This window comes from Lissotriton helveticus, chromosome 1_1 (genome assembly GCF_964261635.1).
Source record: "Lissotriton helveticus chromosome 1_1, aLisHel1.1, whole genome shotgun sequence".
Classification (NCBI taxonomy): Eukaryota; Metazoa; Chordata; class Amphibia; order Caudata; family Salamandridae; genus Lissotriton; species Lissotriton helveticus.
In genome coordinates, this window is record NC_136057.1 from 1949338819 (window position 1) to 1949362488 (window position 23670).

Below are 23670 nucleotides of genomic sequence, written 5' to 3' on the forward strand. Positions count from 1 at the left end.
CAACAGGACTCGGACTGAAGGCACTGGTGAGAACTTCTAGGAAAAGGCGGTAAGATGTCGCGGGTTGGGTGATCATTGTACGGTTTCTTCACGGTAGATAAATATCGCCTCCTGCATCGAAATGTGAATACGGGTACTGCAGCGAACATTGTGTTGTTATTATACCCACTAAATGAAACTCCTCTTACTTTTGTAGTCAAAGTCCTGATGTGGCTTTAGGTACTAGTGGATGATGCTGCTCACATTCATTGCCCCGACCAAAGGGGCATTGGCTCCCCACCCCCAGACCTTTCTAATGACATTTAGTGTGATGTATTGAGCTCCGGGGGGGGACCGCCACACTCTACCCGTCCTGGTTAGAGTCACAAATAGACGAGGTATTGGTCAAGGAGGTTTAAGGAAGATTTCACACGCCCATTGTGGCCTTCATGCTATCACACACACCCTAACAATTTATTGACTACTGATGTAAAGTTCACATGTAACTGCATGATTTACATTTGTTACCAGATTGAGCTGTGAGATTAGGCGCTGAGGGTTTGGAGCTGGAGGCGGAGTGCCCCCAACATTGCTGATGTATTTCAGGGGTGAATACTGCGATTTGGCTGGCTATAGATCTTGTTGATTACAGTTTTTACTCGATTTATTGTTGGCAGTGGTTGGGCAAAGGCAGACGGACGCACCAAACATGAATGCATAACTCGCCAAGAGAGTCGTCCGCATCCATTAAGTTGGATGATAAGTTGCGCCCCAAGCGGACCTCCTCGAGGGTATCCCCCAAAAAAGTTTTGTTATGATGGGAGATGTCCTGGAACTCTCTGGTTTGAAGGGTATGTTTGTTAAGGGAAAATGGCTTCGGCAGAGTTGGGTTGCTGGAGTGGGTGGGGGAGTGGGTGGGGGAGGGAAGGGTAGGGATTTTATTCATGTTAAGAGACCAGAAGATTTCGGAACCAGCAAGGTCTTGGATAAGGGCTGGCAATGGCCTAATCAATCACATGTGAACACACACATGGCAGTGGGCCTGTATTATGAGGTTGTTTTCTATCTGCTATTGACATGTATTGAGCAGCATTCTCAATGACGCAGGGAAGTAGCAACCGAGGTAGAACACATCTAAACTTCCTGACGTGGAATATTAGAGGATTCACACAACCGAATGAAGATAAGAGAGGTGTTTGCCTTCTTGAACAGATGGGAAATTGATGTAGCTGTACTGCAGGAAACGCACATCGCACCTAACACTCAGCAACATATAGGCAAACGATGGGCAGAATCGTCATACACTGCCACATACTCCTCTTACTCGAGAGGGGTGATCACGCTGATCCGGAGGGGAGTGAACTACACGATAAATAAGGTGATACAAGACCCCGGCGGGAGGTATGTTATAGTGTCTGGCACATTACGTGGACAACGGCTGACGCTCCTTAACGTCTCTGGTCCGAATGTTGATGCGCCCGAATTCTTTCGGGAAGTGTGGAGACATGTACAGACATTCACTGACATGGACATTCTTTGTGGGGGGGACTGGAACGTGACTAGGGTGGATGGGGTGGATCGTTCCCCACACTCATCAGAGCAGCACAAACAAGCTAGGACTGGGCTAGATCATATGATGATAGACCTATCACTAACAGATATATGGAGACACAGACACGCTCTCACGCCAGGTGCCACTCACATTTCAGCACTCCACAACAGTTGGTCACGTCTGGACTATTGGTTGGGCACAGATAGCATTGCTTTATGGACACAGGACATATCCGTCCTACCGAGAACCCTATCAGATCACAACCCTGTATTGCTAAAACTCACGATACCACAATACACGCCACCACCGTTTCACTGGAGATTCAACTCCCGTGCTCTAACTGACACTGTTTACGCTGACACCATCAATACAGCGATTAAGGAATACTTTCAAATGAATGCACCAGTGGTTGAGGACCCAGGCCTACTGTAGGAGGCCTTTAAGGCCACGGTAAGAGGCGTGTGCATAAGCACCACAATAGGCATATTGAAAGACATCAGACGGCAAATACAGCGCTGCGAGACACGCATGAGGGAGATAGAGGTGGCCTATGAGTCCAATCAGGATACTGCACTGCTTGGGGAACTACGCCAAATACATACTGAACACCAAACGTATATCGAAGAGGAAATACAATACTTAGAGCGGAAACACATGGCCAGATCTTTCGGTGAGGGGGGGCAGACCTGGTAATGTACTTGCGAAGAAAATTTGCGAAGGCAAGGGGAGTACGACTATACTATGCGTCAAATCAGAGGATGGCACAATGCAGACGCAAGCTAAGGACATTCTGAATAGTTTTGTCGACTCATTCGAGACACTGTACAGGTCACAGAGGATAGCATCGGAGGAGGAGATCCTCGGCTATCTGAATGATGTGGCAATAGGCTGGCTATCGGATGGTCAGAGGGAATATTTAGCTCAACCTATTACATTGGAGGAAGTAACTGACGTGATCAAATCACTCCCCAACGGGAAGGCGCCTGGCCCCGATGGGTACACTAACGAGTTTTACAAGCGATACTTGGAGGTCCTCGCTCCCTACATGGTGGAAATGTACGGGGCATCTATCGAACAGTCGGAACTGTCCCCCACTCTCCGGGAGGCGTAATAATCGCCCTTTTAAAACCTTCCAAAGACCCGGAGTTGTGTGACTCTTACAGGCCGCTATCGCTCATCAGCGTGGATTCCAAAATCCTCGCGAAGTTACTGGCGATTCGGGTGACCCCACTGATGACGAGGCTGGTCCTCCCAGACCAGGCGGTATTTATCCCAAAAAAAGGACCACGTCCCATAACACTAGGTCACTTTTTGCCCTTTCCCATTATATTCAAACGTCCGTGAAGGCAGCGGCAGTACTGCTTGATGCTGCCAAAGCTTTCAACTCCATTGAATGGAGGTATCTGCTTACCATTTTAAACAGAATGGGTTTCCCCAAACGTTTCGTACAATGGGTGGCGTTAATATACACCAGACCGTGCGCCCGAGTTCGTCTGAATGGGTACGTATTGGATATCTTTCATATAGAGCGAGGCACGAGACAGGGGTGCCCATTGTCACCCTTGCTCTTCGCGCTGGCACTCGAACCACTTGCCTGCATAATTCGACAAAACTATAAATCCTCGGCTCTGCAGTTCCGCTCCAGACCACTTCATATCTCGCTCTACGCGGACGACATGTCATTATATGTTCGCGACCCTGACACGCACCTAAATAATCTGCTCAGAGAATACATCAAGTTTGGGGGTCACTCGGGTTTGGCCATAACCTGGTCCAAATCCTCCATTATCCCTCTAACGGATACGATGACTCCAATTGATATTGAGTACCCACTGGAATGGCAGCAAGATCCCATATGCTATCTAGGTGTGATATATCACAGGGACCCTGCGGTGGTGATAAGGTCAAACTAAGGGACGCAATCTCCAAGCTCGAAGACAAGGTGCAACGTTGGATACAACTGCCATTGTCTTTGGCTGATCGCATAGCGATAGTGAAAATGAATGTATTACCTAAACTGTTGGACCTATTTAATAACATCCCTATTACACCCCCTGGGGAAGTCTTCCGCCCCATAAAGTCGCTTGTACTGAAACTGATCTGGGCGGGCAAACAGGCCAGAGTGGATCTTCAAACAATGACTCTTCCGTATATCCGTGGAGGCCTCGGGGTGCCGGATTTTCTATTATATTATCTGTGTGCTCAGGCGCAATACGCCGCTTACTGGTACCATGCAATACCTCACCCACACTGCGATTGAAAAGGGAGACGCTGAGCCAATTCCATTAACAGCGATACTATCTCATGTCCGGCAGCCTCTTCATGCCCAAGATATCAATACCATAGACACAACAGTCAAAGCCTGGCAGAAACTGGGACAACTGACACATTAAACCCCGCTATATGCACCTACGATGCCATTGACTCACCATCAGGAGTTGTCAGTAACAGGGGAAAGTGTGGGCATGTCACTGCTGCAGCATGCAGGCATAGCTACAATGGGGGACCTGTTTCATGAGGGCGCGTTCCTAGACATTGGACACTTGACATATATCCAAAACGAAACGCCCATGTTCCGCTTCACCTATTACAGACTAACACATGCGTTGAAAAAACTCTATCCCACGTTCCCCAACGAGCCAGACAGCCTGCACACACTACAGATGATCATCACAACCCAAGATTTATCACATTTAGTGTCGCGGCTGTACACCACAGCGCGGGCTGAAATTCCACATATCACTGATAAGGCTAAAGCGAGATAGGACGTAGCATTAGTAGACCCATTGACAGAGCAAGAATGGCAGCAGACGTGCGCACTAACACAGCTCCTCACTCCTAATGGCAACCTTAGAATCATACATTTTAAATTTATACTTCAGACATACTACACGCCAGCGCGCATGCTTAAATTTGCCCTACAGGATGAAGATAGGTGCAAAAGATGTGGCACAGAGGGAGCAGATTTTATACATCTAGCATGGTCCTGCCTTAAGGTGCAAGAATACTGGGGGGAGGTAACCACCACAGTCTCTACCATGATACAGATGGAGGTAGAATGCACAATAAGAACATGTCTACTGGGAATCGTACCGTGACTCAAAGCCACCAAACGTAAATTTTGTGTGATAGCACTGCTGCTGGCCAAAAGGCATATTGCGCAATGTTGGCACAGTAGGTAGGTACCGCAGGTATCTTGATGGCTGAGAGACGTGTCCAGCTGCAGAGATAAATTATTGACATATGAGGAAGAGCTCCCAGCGAAATCTAAACCTAAGGATGTTTGGAGCTACTTCACAGACTACATGCTTACACTAGACACAGAGGCGGATGAATGACTTGAATGTGCTGAATAAGTTACACGGACTGATGTTGGGAGGGCATGGCACTATAATATCCAGTTAGGAAGGACAAGACAAGACTCGTAGGATTTAAAATGCTAGAACAGCTTATTTGTACTGGTTGGTATCTCAAGTCTCTAAGTTGAAATTACCTGTTCGTTGCTGACAATTACAAAAGTATAATAAAATGTAAGACCTCATTTGAAATGTAACGCCGCCGGACCTAGAGTTGTCGGCTGACGGGCTGTGTAAATCCTGCTCATAAAATTTTCTATCCTCGCAGCCGGCCCCAGGGTTGTAGGCTCATAGCTGTGTATGGTTTTTCAAACATGCAATAAAGGTCTTACAATTAAAAAAAAATAAAAAACTATGCTACGTACATTGGTCAGATAGGTATGCATCTGGGGACAGATTCAATAAGATAAACTTGTGGCCTTGACCAGAGTCACAATTTGTGCGTGGCTCCCCTCTCGCTCCCCCACACCCTCTCTTTAGCTCACACGTGGTCTCCATTTGGTAAAACTCCCTTCCTATTGGTTTACTAATGGGACAGCTATCCCTGGTAGCTCTGACGTCAGAAGCTGCAGCTGCTGCAGGAAGCACCTCCTCCGTACCACTGTTGGGGACAAGTGGGAATAATCAACCATAGTAGTGGGGGGCAATGTGTAAGGTTCGGGTATTGAGGGTGTCAGAAACGCCGCCTTCTTCAAGTTACTGATTTCTCTCAATCACCTGCAGCCGCTCAAAGATGGGCTCTAGCGTTTCTGACACTGGTGCTGTGAATCTATCACACAAGTCCTTGAGCCATTCAGATGTCTTGGCTGGTGCCTTTTCTCTGGCTACACTCTCCACCATGTGGGCCAGAGGATACAGCCTCTTTGCCTTGGAGTGATTAGCTATCCTCTTCCTTTTGCCTCCAACTCTTTTAACTAGCACAGGGCTCAGACGGGGTGAAGGGGAGTCACCTGACCTCGCAGGGAGACCATGTTGCTCCTCTGGTGGCTCTGTTGTCTCCCACATATTTGGCCAAGCCCCGGTGTTTGAGTGTGACCTTGATGTTGGGGGAACCACAAAGTTAACCCGGCGATATTGCTGGGGGTGGCCTGGGATCCCAAGGGTGGTAATGATAGAGGGGACGAAAAGGATAACCAGAACTCCACCAGGTCGATTTCCTTACTAATTAGACCCACTGCTCTCTGTAGAAACCAATCCAGGATAGAACTCTGTGGCATGCTTCCCCACGCTGACACATATGGCAGGAAATCGTCAACTCAGTTAAGTTAGACCAGGCCCCCTCCTGTAACATGGATATAATGAAGATACAAAGAAATACTGGAGATACTGGAGGGCACAGCAGGATGTAACAGGGCTAGCGAAGGGCGTAAGAGTCCCAAGTACAGCAGCAAGTACACCAAGTACCAAGTACAGCAATGTAGGTGGGGAAATCATGGTCCTGGCTTAGGCTTGACTCTGGGTTGGCTCTGGTAGAAGGGTTGGGCTGGCAGAGAGCTTTTTGGGTTATTGAAGGAGTTAAGGGCTAAGGAGGTCGTGATGGTTAGAGACCTCGGGCACACAGACCACAGGCCCCTTCGGTGACCGCAACTCCTGGCAGCTCTTGATGATCTCAAGGTAATTCAGGACCAACCAGGTAGCAACTCAAAAACTGAAGTTTAAGGAGTTCAATGATGAAAAATCAACAAATCAATGTCCTGTCAATGTCCGGTGGCTCTTGGCACTAGTTGTAGCTCGCTGGATTGCTGAAGGCTTGGAGAAGCCGTATTTGCATCATCGGGAATGATTTTGTCACTTACCTCCATCCCCTGGCAAAAGCAGGAAGACACAACCACCACCCACAGGCTGCAGACCAGAATCACAGGCCTGCCCAGCAAAGAGCATGGGGCTAATTCCAAGATATTCTACCCGTCACCAACAACTATGGCAACTGCAAAGTCTTCAGGAACCTTCCAAAGTGACCTCTGCATGCCAAGAAACGTGTTTAGCACCACTGACTCCATCTCTGGGAGTGGGTGAGAGAGATGGTGGCATGAAAAGCAGAAATAGGTGCTCTCTTTCTGGCCTCTCTTTGTCTGAGAGGAGTCCCAGCAATCACCCTCCATCCAACGCAGCCACTGACTCACCAGTCGCTGTCCTGCAGCTTGCCTCTAACTCACCAGGCTCCGCATGTAAGCTGAATGCAGCCACAGCACTCCATGACCATTCCGTGGCGCTTCAGGGAGAGAAATAGACAACTACAAAAAGGACCACAGCACTCCATGACCATTCCGTGGCGCTAACCCCGCCCCCCCCTCTCTCAGCTGCTTCGGCGCTGCCTCACTTTCATTCAAGAAGCATACGGGGCCGATGCAGCGGCGCTCAGCCGCAACTGCCCTGCAGACGGGCATGAGCACTGCGGCCAGGGGAGGAGCACCTCTTGCTCTCACCACTAATCATCTAGAACATCACTTTAACCTTTGATTTGTTAGGAAATTGCTGAGTTTTTTAAAATCATATTCTATATTCAGCATGGGTAACTCATTCTTCCGATGAGAAGAACCTCTGCAAATGACACATGGCAATTTGCAATACAGGATTGGGAAGAAGGGTGCTCTCTGACTAGACACTGTGCCAAACTCTGAGAAACCAGGCATCCCGACCCCGACTACGCACAACCTTTCTTTGTGTGCAGAAGCGATTGAATGCATACTTTGATTTTGATTATTTGTTGTGTAGTTTGTGGTGACGGTCTAGTTGTTCTTAGACTGGAACCGGAAGGGGGCTGGCGGAAGCGGAAGGCGGCCGTTCAGTTAGGCGCCGACCGCAGCTTGTAGAGCGGTGTTTCCCGGCGCTCCGGGTTGCAATAAAGAAGTTACCACTACAAACGGGGAGAGAGTCTAATTTAATGCAGGCTTCCACAATGGCGCTGAGGTGTGACTTTTCACGGCGGCTGTTAATGTGAAAGCAGCCCACCGGGTCACCGAACAGCACGCGACGGACGTTCCCGCTTCAGCAAGGGACGCCCAATCACCCGGAGCGCGGCAGAGGACGGGGTGCAGAGACTGCGGAGCTAGCGCTTAGTCCAGCAGTGCCCACAGACGGCAGGGACCGTCTGAAAACAGACAAAACGAAAAAAAGAGGAAGGAACAATAAAATAAGAAAAAAAAAGAGAAAAAAAAAAGAATACAGTAATAACTTGACACCAGTGATCGAGACAGGGGCATGCCACTACGCACAGGCGCGTCGTGCCCCATATAAACGGATGATTGTGGGCAATAACGTGGCCAGAATTCCATATTCTCGCAAGACCTGCACAATCGGCTTCAGAGCGCCGAGAATACAGCGCCAGCCGTGGCTGCACATGTGGGGAGCCAGGTGGACAAGCTAATTGAAGGTTAGCGGGCAGGGGCACGCTACCACGTGGCACAGCACTCAGTGCAAGCTGGCGGAGCAATTGGTCCAGAGTGGACGGTTGGAGGTAGACAGTGGAGCTGGGCAACGTCCCCTGCAAAGCACAGCCTCAGCGCCTGGCAGCGCGACCACCAGTGGAGATAGAGGGGTGGACACGGATACAGGGCAAGCCCCGGGCAGCCCTCCCAACCGTGACACCCCAGCACCGGCAAACCCCGCCTAGGTTAGGAAAATGGCGGCGCAATCCACTTCTCTCACGCAGATGGTGCCGTTTCGTCCTTCCAGAGGAGAGCCTGCGATGCCCTGGGAAGACTGGAAAAGGTATTTCCAGAACTATTTGGAGGTGCTAGAAGAGGAAAGCGGAGCGGCGTTTTCAAGTAAGCGGCGGTTGAAGATACTGCTACACAATTTGGGGCCGGAAGGCATCAGGGTGTTCGACACCATTGTGAAGGGGCAAAGAGACAATGATGATGATGATGTCTTCAGCCACGTCTATTTCAGACCTGGATGCGCACTACAGACCCGTGGTGTGCGTGGCCATCGACAGACATAGTTTCTACCACAGGAAGCAGGCAGGAGGTGAGACGGTGGATGTATATGTGGCGGCACTTCAGAAACTGGCCCTCACATGCAAATTTGGTCCCCTCCATGATGAGGTCATCCGTGATCAAATCATCATGCACACGACTAACACACACGTCCAAGAGAAGTTGTCGGTGAATGGCGATGCATCACTGAAGGAGGTTTGGGCCTTGGTGAAGAAAGCGGAGATGTCCAAAAGGTGTGCGCAAGTGGCTAGAAAGGACACGGTGGGCGCACAGACTGTTTGCAGGATCATGACGAACTATAGAGGAGAGAAGACCAAGCAGAGAGACACGACGAAGAGTCAAGACAATAAGAGAGGCCCACAACCGACCGGAGGTACAGGCCAGAAAGCAGGCAGAGGGAGTAAGCCAAGTTGTTACCGTTGTGGGAGCACAGCGCACTTGGGAAACGACAAGGTATGTCCTGCGTTCAGGGCGAAATGCGCATACTGCAGTACTTTCGGACACTACGAGAAGGTGTGCCGTCGTAAGCCTAGAGGAACAACAGTCAGATATGTGGACCAGGAACAACATGAGAAAGAGGCGAGCCGAACTGATGAGGAAGACCAGCAAGAGTTTCTATACATCGATGCCCAAATATTAGACGTAGGAGGTGCTGAATCGGAAAAACCAAAGCTGGACATGCACATAGGAGGAGTGCCTATAGAAATGATAGCGGACAGCGGAGCACCCATCACCATAATACAAAGACAAGTGTGGGACAAACAATTCGTGACGAAGGTGAAGGAGGAACTACGTCCAATGGATCTACGACCAGTCACGAACACGGGGCAGAGGATACCCATGTTGGGATACTGCCCTTTGCTGTTTGAGTTCAGGGGTCGACAAGCCATGTGCAAGCTGTACGTGGCTGAGAAAGGACCGTCTGTGCTCAGTTGGACAGACCAGGGAGCGTTAGGGATACAACTCAATCCTGGAGGAGTGGAGAAGATTCTGTTGATGGACATGGATCAAAAAGGCGACACCGAAGCATGGCGAAGGGAGTACCCCAAGGTATTTGAGGGACAGATAGGAGAACTGGCCAAATACCAACACCTCATCAAGTTGAAGGAGGGAGCAACACCCGTGGTGCACAAAGTAAGGAACATCCCGCTTAGATGTCGGGAGGCGGTCCAAGCGGAACTGGACCGACTGGAGAAAAGCGGGGTGATACAAGCCAAAGAGAGCTCGGAGTGGCTCTCGCCCTTGGTGGCGGCCCAGAAGCCGAACGGGAAGATGAGGCTATGCATCGATCTTAGGGAATTGAACAAAAACATCTTAGTCGACAAATTCCCTCTGCCCCGCATCAACGAGATGTTAGCAAGAACGAAAGGCATTAAGTGGTTCTCCACGTTGGACTTATCCTCGGCCTACCACCAAGTGAAACTTCATCCCTCTTGCAGCCACCTCACATCTTTCATCACCCCCTTTGGTTGCTACAAATTCGTCAGAATGCCATTTGGGTTGGCATCGGCAGCTGCCGTGTTCCAAAATCTCATGCATAGACTCTTCAGGAAAATAGAAGGTGTCCAGTTCTTCCAGGATGACATCCTGATCATGGGAGCGTCCAAACAGGACCACAATGAGAAGCTGCATCAGGTACTATGCACATTACAGACAAACGGATTGACGGCGGAGTGGTCAAAGTGCAAACTCGGGGTGCCGTCAGTGACGTATCTCGGACATGAGGTGAGCGAGAGAGGAATAGAGCCAAAGAGGGCCAACGTGCAAGCCATCTTGGACGCGCCACCCCCAGAGAAGGAGGATGTCAGATCGTTCCTGGGGATGGCAGAGTACTATAGCAAATTTATTCCCTACTTTGCCACAAAAACACACTGCATGCGCCAACTACTCAAGGAAAAGAATGGTTTCTAATGGAAGGAGGAGGAACAGGAAGAATTCACCAAGCTGAAGCAGGAACTCAGCACAACGATACCGTTGACAGGGTTTGATTCGGAAGCGCTTTCCGTCCTCACCACCGACGCAAGTGAAAAAGGTTTGGGAGCAGTGCTGATGCAGAAGTCGGAAAGGGGTGAGATGTCTACCATCAGTTTCGCTTCGAGGTCCTTGGCGCCGAATGAAGAAAAGTTCAGCGTCATTGAAAAAGAGATGCTGGCAGTAGTGTGGGGAATGGAGAGATTCTGGCAGTATCTGTGGGGCGCAAAACTCCTAGTGAGGACTGTTCACAAACCTTTAGTAAAAGTATTGACTTCATGTGGCCATGCCCACGCCACCCCCAGAATTGCCAAAATGACGCTGAGACTTTTGGATTGTGTGTATGATGTGGAGCACATTCCAGGGCCACAAAACAAGGTGGCTGACTTCCTAAGTCGAGCAGCAGCAAAGGAAGGGGCCGATGTGCAAGTGACACCGAACTAGGATGGTTATGTGGTGGCCACCATTCAGGACATGGAAGGTGTAATAAGTGCCCAAGAGTGGGAAGAAGCGTACAAATTGGACGAAGACTTGGAAGCCGTCAAAGGGTATGTTGTCCATGGATGGCCGGAGAAGAGACATCTCAAGGAAACGCTACGGAGGTATTGGGAAGTGCGGGACGAGATGTCACTGGGAGAGAATCCTACGTTCCTGTTAAGGGGTGACAAAGTGGTGCCCCCCAAGGGGTGATAGTCCACTTACTGGCATTATTGCATGAAGGACACCAAGAAATCACCAAGACCAAAGCCCTGGCGAGGCAGATGTACTGGTGGCCAGCCATTGACTCTCAGGTGGAGAGGTATGTAAGACAATGCAAGTTGTGCGCCAAGGCAGACAAATCCCAGAGTGTAATGAGACCTCGATTGGGACGATTCCCCATACCAGAAGGACCATGGGAGATGGTGTCCGTAGACATCATGGGACCCATTCTAGACCCGGAAGGACTACAAAAAAATATGTGGTAGTATTGATTGACAAGTACTCCAAGTGGCCGGAGATTGATGTGAAGGAAACTATGGACACGGAGGCCGTGATATCCTTCTTAAGAAATGCGTTTCTCAAGGAAGGAATTCCGAAAGTGATCATCTGTGACAATGGACCGCAATTTATATCTGTGAAATGGGAAGCGTTTGTGTCAAGAAATGGCATAGAAGTCAAACACACGCCTATATATCATCACTCCGGGAATGGACAAGTTGAACGTTTCAACAGGGTGATTATGGGCTCCATTCAGGCGGCCATAAGTGATGGATTGGACTGGGAGAAAGAGTTACCCAAAATGCTACGGGCCTACAGGATCACACCAGGTAGCACCGGTTACAGCCCATTCAAGGTGCTACGGGGAAGAGAACCCTTCACAAAGGACAATGCTGTGTGGAGGAAGATGGTTGTACAGAGCAAGTGGTCCCCAGCGGTGGTCAAGAGAAACTTGGAAAGAGCGCAGGAAACATACACTGAACATTTCAACAAATGGAATGGTGTCCAAGGAGTGACATTAGACAGAGGCGATTGGGTGAGAGTGAAAGTACCCACGCTAAAAAGAAAGGGGGAAAGCAAGTTCACCCCACCCCTACAAGTACTTGAACCGTATGCCAGATCTGCACTGCTCAGCGATGGTAAAGTGTGGTCGCAGGACAGGATGGCTAAGTGTAGCAAGATATTGAATTGGGGAACAGACGGAGAAGGAAGGAAGGAAAATGCGGAGACGAGTGAGGATGGAAGTGATGGACAGATATATGAGCAAGTAGAAGAAGGCAGACAGCAAGTGGAAGGTGGAATGGGAAAGGAGAACGAGGAGGTCCGAGGACCTAAGGAAGAGGAAGGCGAGGACAGAGGAGATAAAGGAAATGGAGAGATCAGAGTGAAAGCAAGGACCGAGGGACAGAGGTCAGAAGGACAAGGAAGAGCACAAGGCGAAGGTGCGAGAACGACGAGAGCTGGGAGAAGTGTGAGGATGCCGGAGAAGTACAAGGACTTCGAGATGGACTAACAGTAAGATGTACATATAATTAAATGTTGCATAAAGGGGGGAGATATGTGGTGACGGTCTAGTTGTTCTTAGACCGGAACCGGAAGGGGGCTGGCGGAAGCGGAAGGCGGACGTTCAGTTAGGCGCCGACCGCAGCTTGTAGAGCGGGGTTTCCCGGCGCTCCGGGTTGCAATAAAGAAGTTACCACCACAAACGGGGAGAGAGTCTAATTTAATGCAGGCTTCCACATAGTTTGGTATGTTTTCAAACTTTTTGTTTTTTGCTCTGTATTTATTACAGTTGGAAATTATCTTAAAACTTTTAAAACATTATTTTTTTGTCTTTTGTTTGTTCCACAGGTTTTTGTATTCTGTGTGCAGATGAGCTTCCATGCACTTGAAAATATTCTTGTATTTGATTCCCAGAGGCTACTACTTTGAGGTTGGGGCTGAAGTACTTTGGAAGATGCTACACCTTGTCATCACTTTCCTCCAATTGTAGACAGGGCACTTCCTATGGAGCAGTCTGTTGTCTTTTAGCTGCTCAACTCTTGTGCATCTCAGCTCAAGTTATGGTTTTGGGATGAACGGCCTTCGAGTGTTTTCACGTGCCACTGGTTCTTATGGAATATTGTCCAGCTTTTCGTCTATGGAGCACCTGGTCGCACATAGTGCACATACCCTCCTGCGCACTTTCATTTTTTGGCCAGCTGAAAGTTTAAAAAACTGCCTTAGTACGGATTTCTGTTTCTGCCATGGTGTATCGGTGAAATATGGAGCAACCTTCTTTCTCTGTGCAGGCAGGCAAAGTGAGTGTCGGCATCCACTTGCATGGAGATGTCTGAGGGGGTTTGTCAATGTGACACCTTTTCGCCCCTTTAGAGGTCTGCCCACAGAAATATTACTGGCCCACACCTGCCCCATATTTGCCACCATAGGAAGGGACTGTGCAGTGTGTAGAGAAATTCTTTGTGTAGGTGAACAAAGCGTCACTAAGATGAAACATGGTGCTCGCCCATCAGGATACATGTAAAAAGTGTTTTTTTTTTCATCCAAGGTAAGAATTCTTGTTTTTTCCCCTGTTTTTGTTCTTTCTCAGGATAAGAAAAATATATACAAATAGTTTTTTCTTTTTAAACAGAAAAGGCCAAGGTTCTGTTTAGAACTACATTTACTGGTTAAAAAATAGAAGCTAATCTTTATGTTGTTTGTCCTGTATGTCACTAGGTTTTCAAAATGTTAATAGTAAGAGCGATGCAGTAAGGTAATCATATTTGTTGTGATCAATTGCCACTAAAAAATGCAGTAGCCAGTATAAAATTGCATGTTTTCCTCCCAAAAGCTGATGAACGTTTAGTTTCCATGCATAAATGGAGACAGGTTCTCACCATAATGTAAGGATGTTTGTCTTTTCTGTTGCATATATTTTGTATTGGGAGCGAATCCTTCAAATACAAACTGTACTTAGACACTTTGAATGTGTGCTGTAGAAGGTAGCAGGTATGCAAAGTCAGAAAAGAGCAGAGAAAATTCAGCTTTGAGGAAGCAGAAGATCAGGCCCTGCAGCCAACCCTTCATATGCAGACAACTCCTACTGCACAGGGCCTTTGGCCGTGTGCTTTGTGTGTTGGCTACTGGGATTGAACACCAGACCCTACACCCAACGCCACAACAGGGGGGAATGTCCATTGAGCACGCATCCAAGTCCTGTGGCCAAGCCCCCGCTGCAGTCGTCTAAACCCAGATTGAGCAGGGAGTTGTCCTCAGGGCCTGGCCTTTGGCCAGGTCAGGAACCCAACCCCACCACAGGCAGCTAGCCCTACCAAAAGCTCCTAACCTGCATTTAATTCCTCTTATATTTGTGTATATATGGGTTATCAGATACTTTGTTGATGTGTTGATTTTAGTCTTTCAGTGTGCTGCTATATTCCAGTGCCAGTTGCTGCTGCTGTGTAATACTGAGTGTTCTTATCTTCTACAATTAGCAAAGGGTAGAAACTCTCTTGGTCCTCAGTAGAAAGTACAGAACCTGTGCAGTGCTCTCGTCGAACCAATGGTTAACTTGTGAGCTAATGCCAATGCGGTCATATAATTAAAGGAAGGCTAGTCTGTCAACTGTCTCCCTACATCTACAAAACATTAAAAAGTAGCCTGATGTGGGGTCTGGCTTTGAATTTGTATCCTAAGAAAACTGTAAATAACAAAAACAAAAACATGATGATAATAATAATAATAGTAATAATAATAATAATAATAATAATAATAATAATAATAATAGTAATAATAATAATAGTCATTAGCTCTGAGTTGGCCTTTAGAGTTTATAAATTACTCACGGCGGCATCTTGGTGCAGGGGTCCATCCTTCGTCAGAACATGTGATTCTACCAGATCCATATCCTGATTCAGTTGCATAGCCTCTATAGCACGCATAATCTATTTCTCTTCCTTTTGTCATCGGAAAATACTGATTTGGAAAGTTCCTATAATACCAGGAGCTTAGTTGTCCTTTTTCTATGTCTGGATTATCACAAGCTTTACCTAGGAAAAAAGCATATTATTTAAGCCTGGCTCCTGATATTAAAATAAAACTTCATCATTAATGCTTCCACCTTGGAATGTATACAAGCAGTGTGCAAGAGAATTCATTACCATGTTACTCAGCTCTTCGGTTTTAACCATTTCACTGAAGAAGTATTTTTAACCAAAACTCTATGTTCTGATTGAGCCACTGGCAACATTTCGCCAAATGTTGGTGTCAGAACGAGGAATCCTACAAGAAGTATGAAGTTAATGGGAATTCATTCAAACTCTTATTGAAGAAGACATCTCTAATATATATATGTAACTGTTGCATCATTATTTTCAGGATCAGTGTCCCAACCTACAGTGCAAATTAGAATATGCAGCTCAAAGGGATGGGTAAAATGACCACCACTGTAAAGATACTGAGGATCACTCATTCATGCTAAATTCAAAATGCCACTGCAATGAGAAGCTCAGTTAGACATTATATCCAAGTTGTGTGTGCCATATGACGTGGAAATTCCAGAGGATACCATATATCAAAGGTTCACACTTCCATGCAATGTAGTGCACAGTACAATGTAATCATTGTTGTCAGCTTTGTCTAGGAGCTCCATAGCTCCATTGAAGACATCAGTCACCGTCTCCAGCTTCAATGAAAGACGTGACCTACCTCTGTTGTGATATATTTCTTTTTGTTTTGCTTTGAGTTGTGTGCGTACCGTCAGATGGGGTAAACTATTGCATTAGTGTTGTCATATATTCTTCATAATCCTGGAAGCATGGCTGTTCTTCCATTTAAAAGCATTTCAGGAATCAAACGCGTGAGTCTGCATTGGTGCATGCTAACTTCATGGTGCATTGAAATCAAAATTGCATTAGCCCTGCACCCTCCCTTAAGTTTCTCATATGCCCTGCTTCCTCTCACCGCTGCCCCTGCACTGTTCTGCATTATATAGTAGAGGTTTGCGTGCACAAAACCGTCCTTCTTTTCCTATGACATCAGTAAATAAATATACACCCGGCCCCCTAGAATAGAGATATTTCCCCGCTCAGTACTGAGAGAAATTAACAAACCGACAGTGACAGAATATACAATCCCACAGAACATTACTACGTCATAAACATCAAGGGAGTAGACCAGTATTTAGGACATTACCGGTATAAGGAAATACAGAAAATACCAACATGTCCTTCATTACTCCTGTCTCCCTACTGCGCATCATCAGTCCTGATACCTTCTTTCTTCTTTTTCTCTGGTACCTCATTCAATTTTACTGTTGTCACTTCTGCATAGTTCCTTTCCTGCAGTGATTCATTAGCTCTGCTTCCTCTGCAGCCTCTTGTATTTACTTCTTTTATACTGTGCCCCTGGATTGCTACTTCCTCCAACAGCATCCCTTTACTCCCACCACTTCTGTAGGCCTCACTTCCAAGGTACATCCCTTAAACAAGTGTCATTCTCTTCCTTCAGTTTTCCTGCAGAATTGCCCTCACACTGGAATGTCCAATTAGATCGTCTTTTTCTCCACAGTGTTGTTTTAGACCTGCTAATTTCTTTCTTGCTATGCTACAGTGGGAATCAATCTAACCGCTTAGCTCCATAATGTTGCTGTCCATTCACACCCACTGTTTTTGGATAGTGTCACAACATTGCGATTCCCTCTCTTCCCAATTCCACTACATGTATAATTTCAATCCCCAATGGGCCATAGCAGAAAACATTTTGCCTGGTGTGTAGGAAAGTTTCCCTTTTTGATATGGTAACCTTTTGGCTTGTATTTGCTGAAATATTGACAGAAAGTGCACTGGGTTCCTGATTTTTAGGTGCAGAGTGCCAGGTCTCATTCTCTAAACTGTACAATTGTTGCCCCAATTGGCAATACCTTTAGCACACCCTGTAAGTCCCGAGGAAATGATACCCAGGTTCCTAGGGAATGGGGCACTAAAGACGGTCCCCAAGGGCTTCAGCGTGTATTGTGCCATCCTAACAGACCCCTCACGCAACACAAGCGGACTGCCATTGCAAACTGCGTGTCTTGGTGTAATACTTGAGTGTTCTTATATTCTACAGTTGGCAAAGACTAGAAATTCTCTTGGTCATCAAGAGAAAGTGCAGAACCTGTGCAGTGCCCTGATACAGCCAATGGGTAACTTGTAAGCCCTGCCAATGCTGTCATATAATTCAATGAAGGCTTGTCTTTAAACTGCCTACCTACACTTACAAAACATTAAAAATGGCTTGATATGGGGTCTGGCTTTGAATTTGTATCCTAACAAAAACGTGAATAACAACAACAACAATTATCATAACAACGATAGTGCAAATAATAAAATTACAATTATTATTTTTTATTAAAACTAATAATAATATAAATGATGGTAATAAGCATAATAATTAAAACACTACATGCCACACTTTCTGTGTGTCATGCCTGCACACACTGCATGCAGTATAGGTAAGTCACCCCTACAGCAGGCCTTACAACCCAAAGCAGGGTGCACTATACTACATGTGTGAACATATCTGCATGAACAGATTTGCCTCTGTGATGTCTACGTTGATTATTAGGTATTACAAGTGAACAAGGAAGCCATTTTAAATGCATGTGCTCGACACCGGTGAAAACGACTTCCCCAGCCACATGATGGCTTCACAGAAACTAGAGGTGCTTGGTATTCGGTCGCTCCCCTCGCTCCCCTCGCTCCCTGGCTCCAGCTGGTATCGTAGCGCTTCATTTCAAACTTTGTCTTGTACTTTAATTTTGACTGCGCTGCGGCTTGATCATCTTAAAGCGCAGCATTGCCTAATTATAGCGTAACGCTAATTTACACAGCCCACATCGAGTTAATCAGATTGTGTTTGCATAATGCATATTGTAGCGCTTGTGTGCCATCGTAGCGCTTTTACAGGCTCGCATTGTGTTTCTCTGTCTTATCTGTGCCTGATTGTGCCTGCGCCTCTGCCCACCCCAATCTCGTCCTCTTTCCTTTCGTTTTGTTGTTGTTGTGACTTCCAGCCCGCCCATCCACCCGGCTCCCGCCTCCCAGCTGACCCTCCCTCGCCCCTCCCCCTCCACTATCCACTTATGTCAGATGGTTTTGCGCGCAGCGTTCACGCGCAGCGGTCGCGCCCCATGCGCGCCGAAGGCGCGCCAAAGGTAAGCCCGTCTACGCCTCTCCGCGCCTGGACCGCGCCCAGCACCAGACCCCCTGGTCCTCTCAGTGCCCATTCCACCTGCATGACGTATGACGCCGCTACCCTCTTTGCCCTCAACCCCGAACGCACACCACAATGCTGCGAAGCTGCCCCAGGACACACCCATGGACCATTCGCCTGCCACTCCTGCAAGTTCGCCTGCATCAGGACCCCCACCAAATCCACTACCTCCAAACACAGCTCCGACTCTAACCACCTGAAGTGCATCCTGCTGAACACCCGCTCGATCCACAGACACGCCACTGAACTCTGGGACTTACTCGACACTACATCTCCGGACGTCGCCTTCCTTACAGAAACCTGGATGAACGCCTCATCAGCGCCCGACATCGCCATAGCCATCCCGGACGCTTACAAGATCATCCGAAAAGACCGCACCAACTAAACAGGAGGAGGCATCGCCATCGTCCACAAGAACACCATCCGAATCACGACCAGCTCCGACGACAACCTCGCGACCGCCGAACACCTTCACTTCCAGATCCACACCGACCCCAGGACCACACTTAGAGGCACCCTCATCTACAGACCACCAGGAACCCGTACACATTTCTGCGAAATCATCACAGATTTCATCAGCCCACACACCCTCCCCTCCGAGGACTACATTCTACTGGGAGACCTCAACTTCCACCTGGAAAAGAGAAACAACAGCAACACCACCACCCTTCTGGACAACCTGGCCAACCTCGGACTCAAACAACTCGTTGACACCCCACCCACCTTGCCGGACACACGCTCGACCCTATCTTCAGCTCCAGCAAACACATCTCCTTCGATCACACCACAGCTCTCCATTGAACGGACCACAGCTGCGTTCACTTCAGCTACAAAAAGACCACAACCCACAACCCCCCACAACCCATTCCTCGAAGAAACTGGAACAAAATCACTAACGACCAACTCTTCACATCGCTCAACCAACACCCTCCTGCCATATCATCGGACCCAAACCAAGCTGCTACCAAACTTACACAATGGATCACCCACAGCGCTGACGAATTAGCACCCTTGAAAAACCATATAATCAAGCAAGGTAGCAAAAAGGCCCCCTGGTTCAACGATAACCTTAAGAAATCCAAGAAGTCATGTTGTACCCTCGAGAAAACCTGGAGAAAAAACCCAACCACTGACAACCAGATCGCCTTCAAGGACGCCACCCGCAAACATCACCAATTGATCCGATCCACCAAGAAATTAGCATTCAAGGATCGACTCGACAACAACGCCCCTAACAACAAGGAACTATTCAACATCGTCAAAGAATTCACCACCCCCCACCGCCGGCACCGACGACATCACTCCATCTCAAAACCTCTGCGACTCTTTATCATCCTTCTTCCGCAACAAAATCGCAGACATACACAACAGCTTTGAAAACCAGTCCGAAGAACAGTCCACTCCACCCACCTCCGAACCAAAACAACACTCTAATAACCTTTACGCCTGGAACCCAATCACCACTGAAGACACCATCCGCCTGGTGAACTCCATCCACTCAGGATCACCAACCGACCCATGCCCCCACCACATCTTCAACAAAGCAGACTCCATCATCGCACCCCACCTCCGCGATGTCATCAACTGTTCCTTCAACTCCGCTACCTTCCCGGAAAGCTGGAAACATGCCGAACTCAGCACCCTTCTGAAGAAACCCACAGCAGACCCCTCTGAACTTAAAAACTACCGCCCCATCTCACTCCTCCCTTTCCCTGCCAAAGTCATTGAGAAAGTCGTCAATAGTCAACTCGCCGCCTTCCTTGAATCCAACAATTCCCTCGACCCCTCACAGTCTGGCTTCCGAGCCAAACACAGCACCGAAACCGCCCTCATCGCTGCTACAGATGACATCCGAACGCTACTGGACAACGGAGAAACAGTTGCCCTCATTCTACTTGACCTCTCCGCCGCCTTCGACACAGTCTGTCATAGCACCCTCATACAACGCCTCAGCAACGTCGGAATACAAGGAAAAGCTTTGGACTGGATCATCTCGTTCCTCGCCGGAAGAACCCAAAGAGTCCGCCTCCCCCCATTCAAATCTGAGGCCACCGAAGTCATCTGCGGCGTACCACAAGGATCATCACTCAGTCCCACCCTCTTCAACGTTTACATGAGTCCCCTCGCATCCATCGCGCGACAACACAACCTCAACATCATCTCCTACGCAGATGACACCCAGCTGATCCTCTCCCTCACCAATGACCCAAACACCGCCAAAACCAATCTACACGAAGGAATGAAAGAAGTAGCCAAATGGATGAAGAACAGCCGCTTAAAACTTAACTCGGACAAAATGGAAGTCCTCATCTTAGGATCATCCCCCTCTGCCTGGGACGACTCATGGTGGCCACCGGCCCTGGGTACAGCACCCATACCGACAGATCACGCTCGTAACCTGGGCTTCATCCTAGACTCCTCCCTCTCGATGACCAGACAAGTCAACGCCGTCTCATCTTCATGCTTCAACATCCTACGCATGCTCAAAAAAATCTTCCGTTGGATCCCCACCGAAACAAGAAAGACAGTCACCCATGCACTGGTTACTAGCCGACTGGATTATGGAAATACCCTCTACGCCGGAACCACAGCCAAACTACAGAAAAGACTCCAACGCATCCAGAACGCCTCAGCCAGACTCATACTGGACATCCCTCGTCAAGCTCATATTTCCGGTCACCTGAAAGATCTCCACTGGCTCCCCGTCAACAAGAGAATTACGTTCCGTCTCCTCACCCACGCACACAAGGCCCTCTACGACTTAGGACCTGAATGCCTCAGCACACGACTGTCCTTCTACACACCCACCCGCCAACTACGATCATCCAATCAAGCCCTCGCCGCAATGCCGCGCATCCAGAGATCCACCATGGGAGGAAGATCCTTCTCCTACTTAGCAGCCAAGACCTGGAACTCTCTCCCCACTCACCTCCGCCTTACACAGAACCACCTCTCCTTCAGAAAGCAACTAAAAACCTGGCTATTCGATAAGTAATGCACCCTCCCTCCCTCAAGCGCCTTGAGACCCTCTGGGTGAGTAGTGCGCTATACACATTCCTGAACTTGAACTTGAACTTGGTATTACACATCTCATATTAATAAGCCCACACTGATTCCAAGGATAGATATATTGATATATGCACCCAGATGGCACCTTAGAGGTGCCCCCTAAAAACCTACTGACTACTAGTTGTCTGGCCAACTGATGTAAACAAGCCTGCCACCACAGACAGGTTTCTGACCCCCTGCAGGTTGAAGCCGGCACTTTCTGATGGCTGAAACAATGCTTGCTCTGGGAGAAGGTGTTGTCACCTCCTCCAGAACAGGATGGGTAAATAATCACCATTTCAAGGCAGGTGACTCCAAAGGCCTCTGCCACCTTTGATATGTGACCCTGGCTTCCCCAGACAGGGAAAATTCCAATCTCCTGGCTTGGGCCCATTTGGCACCAGGACAGTAGTGGCACAATTAGCTAGTCAGGAGGCGTGATCACTATCAGATTAGTTCCACCCCTAAGGTATACTGCCTGATGTGAACACCAACCTTAGAATGACACCATCTTGATTTTTGGTGGCATTAGGCTCCCTTGTTCAGGAAGTGGTCATAGAGAGAGTGTAGTCACCCTAAATGTAAATAACCCATTGGCTACCACATGTCACGCCACTTAAGACACCTACATTGTGTATTTAGGGGCACCACTGATGCCAGAAATTTAGATTTTGATTACTCAGGAAGAAGAGAAAAAGAAAAAGTGAGCACTGAAGACTGCTGTGGACTTTTGGAGCTAAATTCTACCTGCTGCACTAAGGGCCTGACTTAGATTTTGACAGACGAGTAACTTTATTGCAATGGTGATGAATATCCCTTCCACCAAAATATGAATCCCATTATAACCTATGTAATTTATATTTCGGTGGATGGGTTATCCGTCACTGTTGCGATGGAGTAACCCATCGTCCGTAATGTAAAACAGGCCCTAAGTCTTGACCATAGCAGCCCAGTGACTTGTCCTGTAGCTGAATTCCTGCAAAGAACCCTGGTGGGCTGCCAGCACTTCATAAATTGCCAGCAGTATGCAGACACCGAAATGCGAAGTCTGTTCTACCGAGCTGCAACTCCGTGGCCAGCCTGAAGCAGCAGCCCCCCTTGAGGATCCTGTGCTTCTGAAGGTCAGCTCTGTCCCCCACCAAGTGAGTGGACACCAGGCCCAACTGAAACGACAAGGGACCAACACCCTGCACCCTTACAACAAGCTAAGACCATGAGAATCCAGTCAAGGCTCCAATGACTGCGAGTCAAAGCAGCCATTGAGGGAAATCAGCACCGCCTAGACCCACTTCCAGAGTGGCCTAGCTGTCCTGTTATTTTCCCCCTCAACTGGAGAGACCGCGACCGCAAGGCTCTAGGAAGCACAGGGCCCAGCAAACCTTTCTACTCTGCACCGGAATGCCTCAGCCTGAGTACCGACAAACCGGCTGTTCTACCTTGTCCCAAAGACCCCTTTGACCCGCGCCCCTCGTTGGGTGCTCTCGGACTTATGCCCAAGTCCCCCATTGCAGCCTGTTTCCATTTTTCCGCCTTTCTTTACTTGCATAGCACACACAGCTATCAACCCGACCAGCACCTCTGCACCTGGAAGCTCCACAGCAGGTAATGAGTAACTGATGGTGGTACCTTGGATCTTGGCCCTGTACAACCCTAAGTGCCAAAGGAGAATGCCTGAAAGCAAACATAGATAACTATCTGTAATATATGCATTTTCTCCCATAGGAAAGCATTGCTGCATGAAGACGCATTTAAGTGAACATTTTACTTACCTGACAAAATAGATATTTTTAAAAAGTACTTTCTTACTTACTTGATAATGAAGTTCTTGGTATCAAAATGTATATGAAAATACAAATTCTTTTCTAAATTGGTCTCAGATTCATTCTTGAGTGAATTTCAAATAAATGGCAAAATGTGGTAAACCTGACTTCAGCCTGGCAGCCTAGAGCCCGGCAAGCGGTAGAATCACAAACATATTTCTCTGACCATTTGGCCCAATTTAAATGGGGTTTGGATTGTTCTAAACCTTGTGGTGGTGAGTTTCAGCCAAAAGAGTATTAATGTTATGCTTCCCGGCATCTAAAATGTTTCATTTTCTTTTTCTAATTTGGCT

At 48.0% G+C, this 23670-nt stretch overlaps 1 protein-coding gene across 2 annotated transcripts in view; it reads right to left on the reverse strand.

Moving 5' to 3' along the window:
* Nucleotides 1–23670, reverse strand: part of LOC144755218 (complement factor H-like) — a 1175739-nt gene that overhangs the window by 917571 nt on the left and 234498 nt on the right. For both annotated transcript variants that reach the window (XM_078643916.1, XM_078643925.1), the window contains exon 8: nt 15101–15304. In XM_078643916.1, the coding sequence (XP_078500042.1) occupies nt 15101–15304 (204 nt within the window). The remainder of the gene's footprint in view (nt 1–15100; nt 15305–23670) is intronic.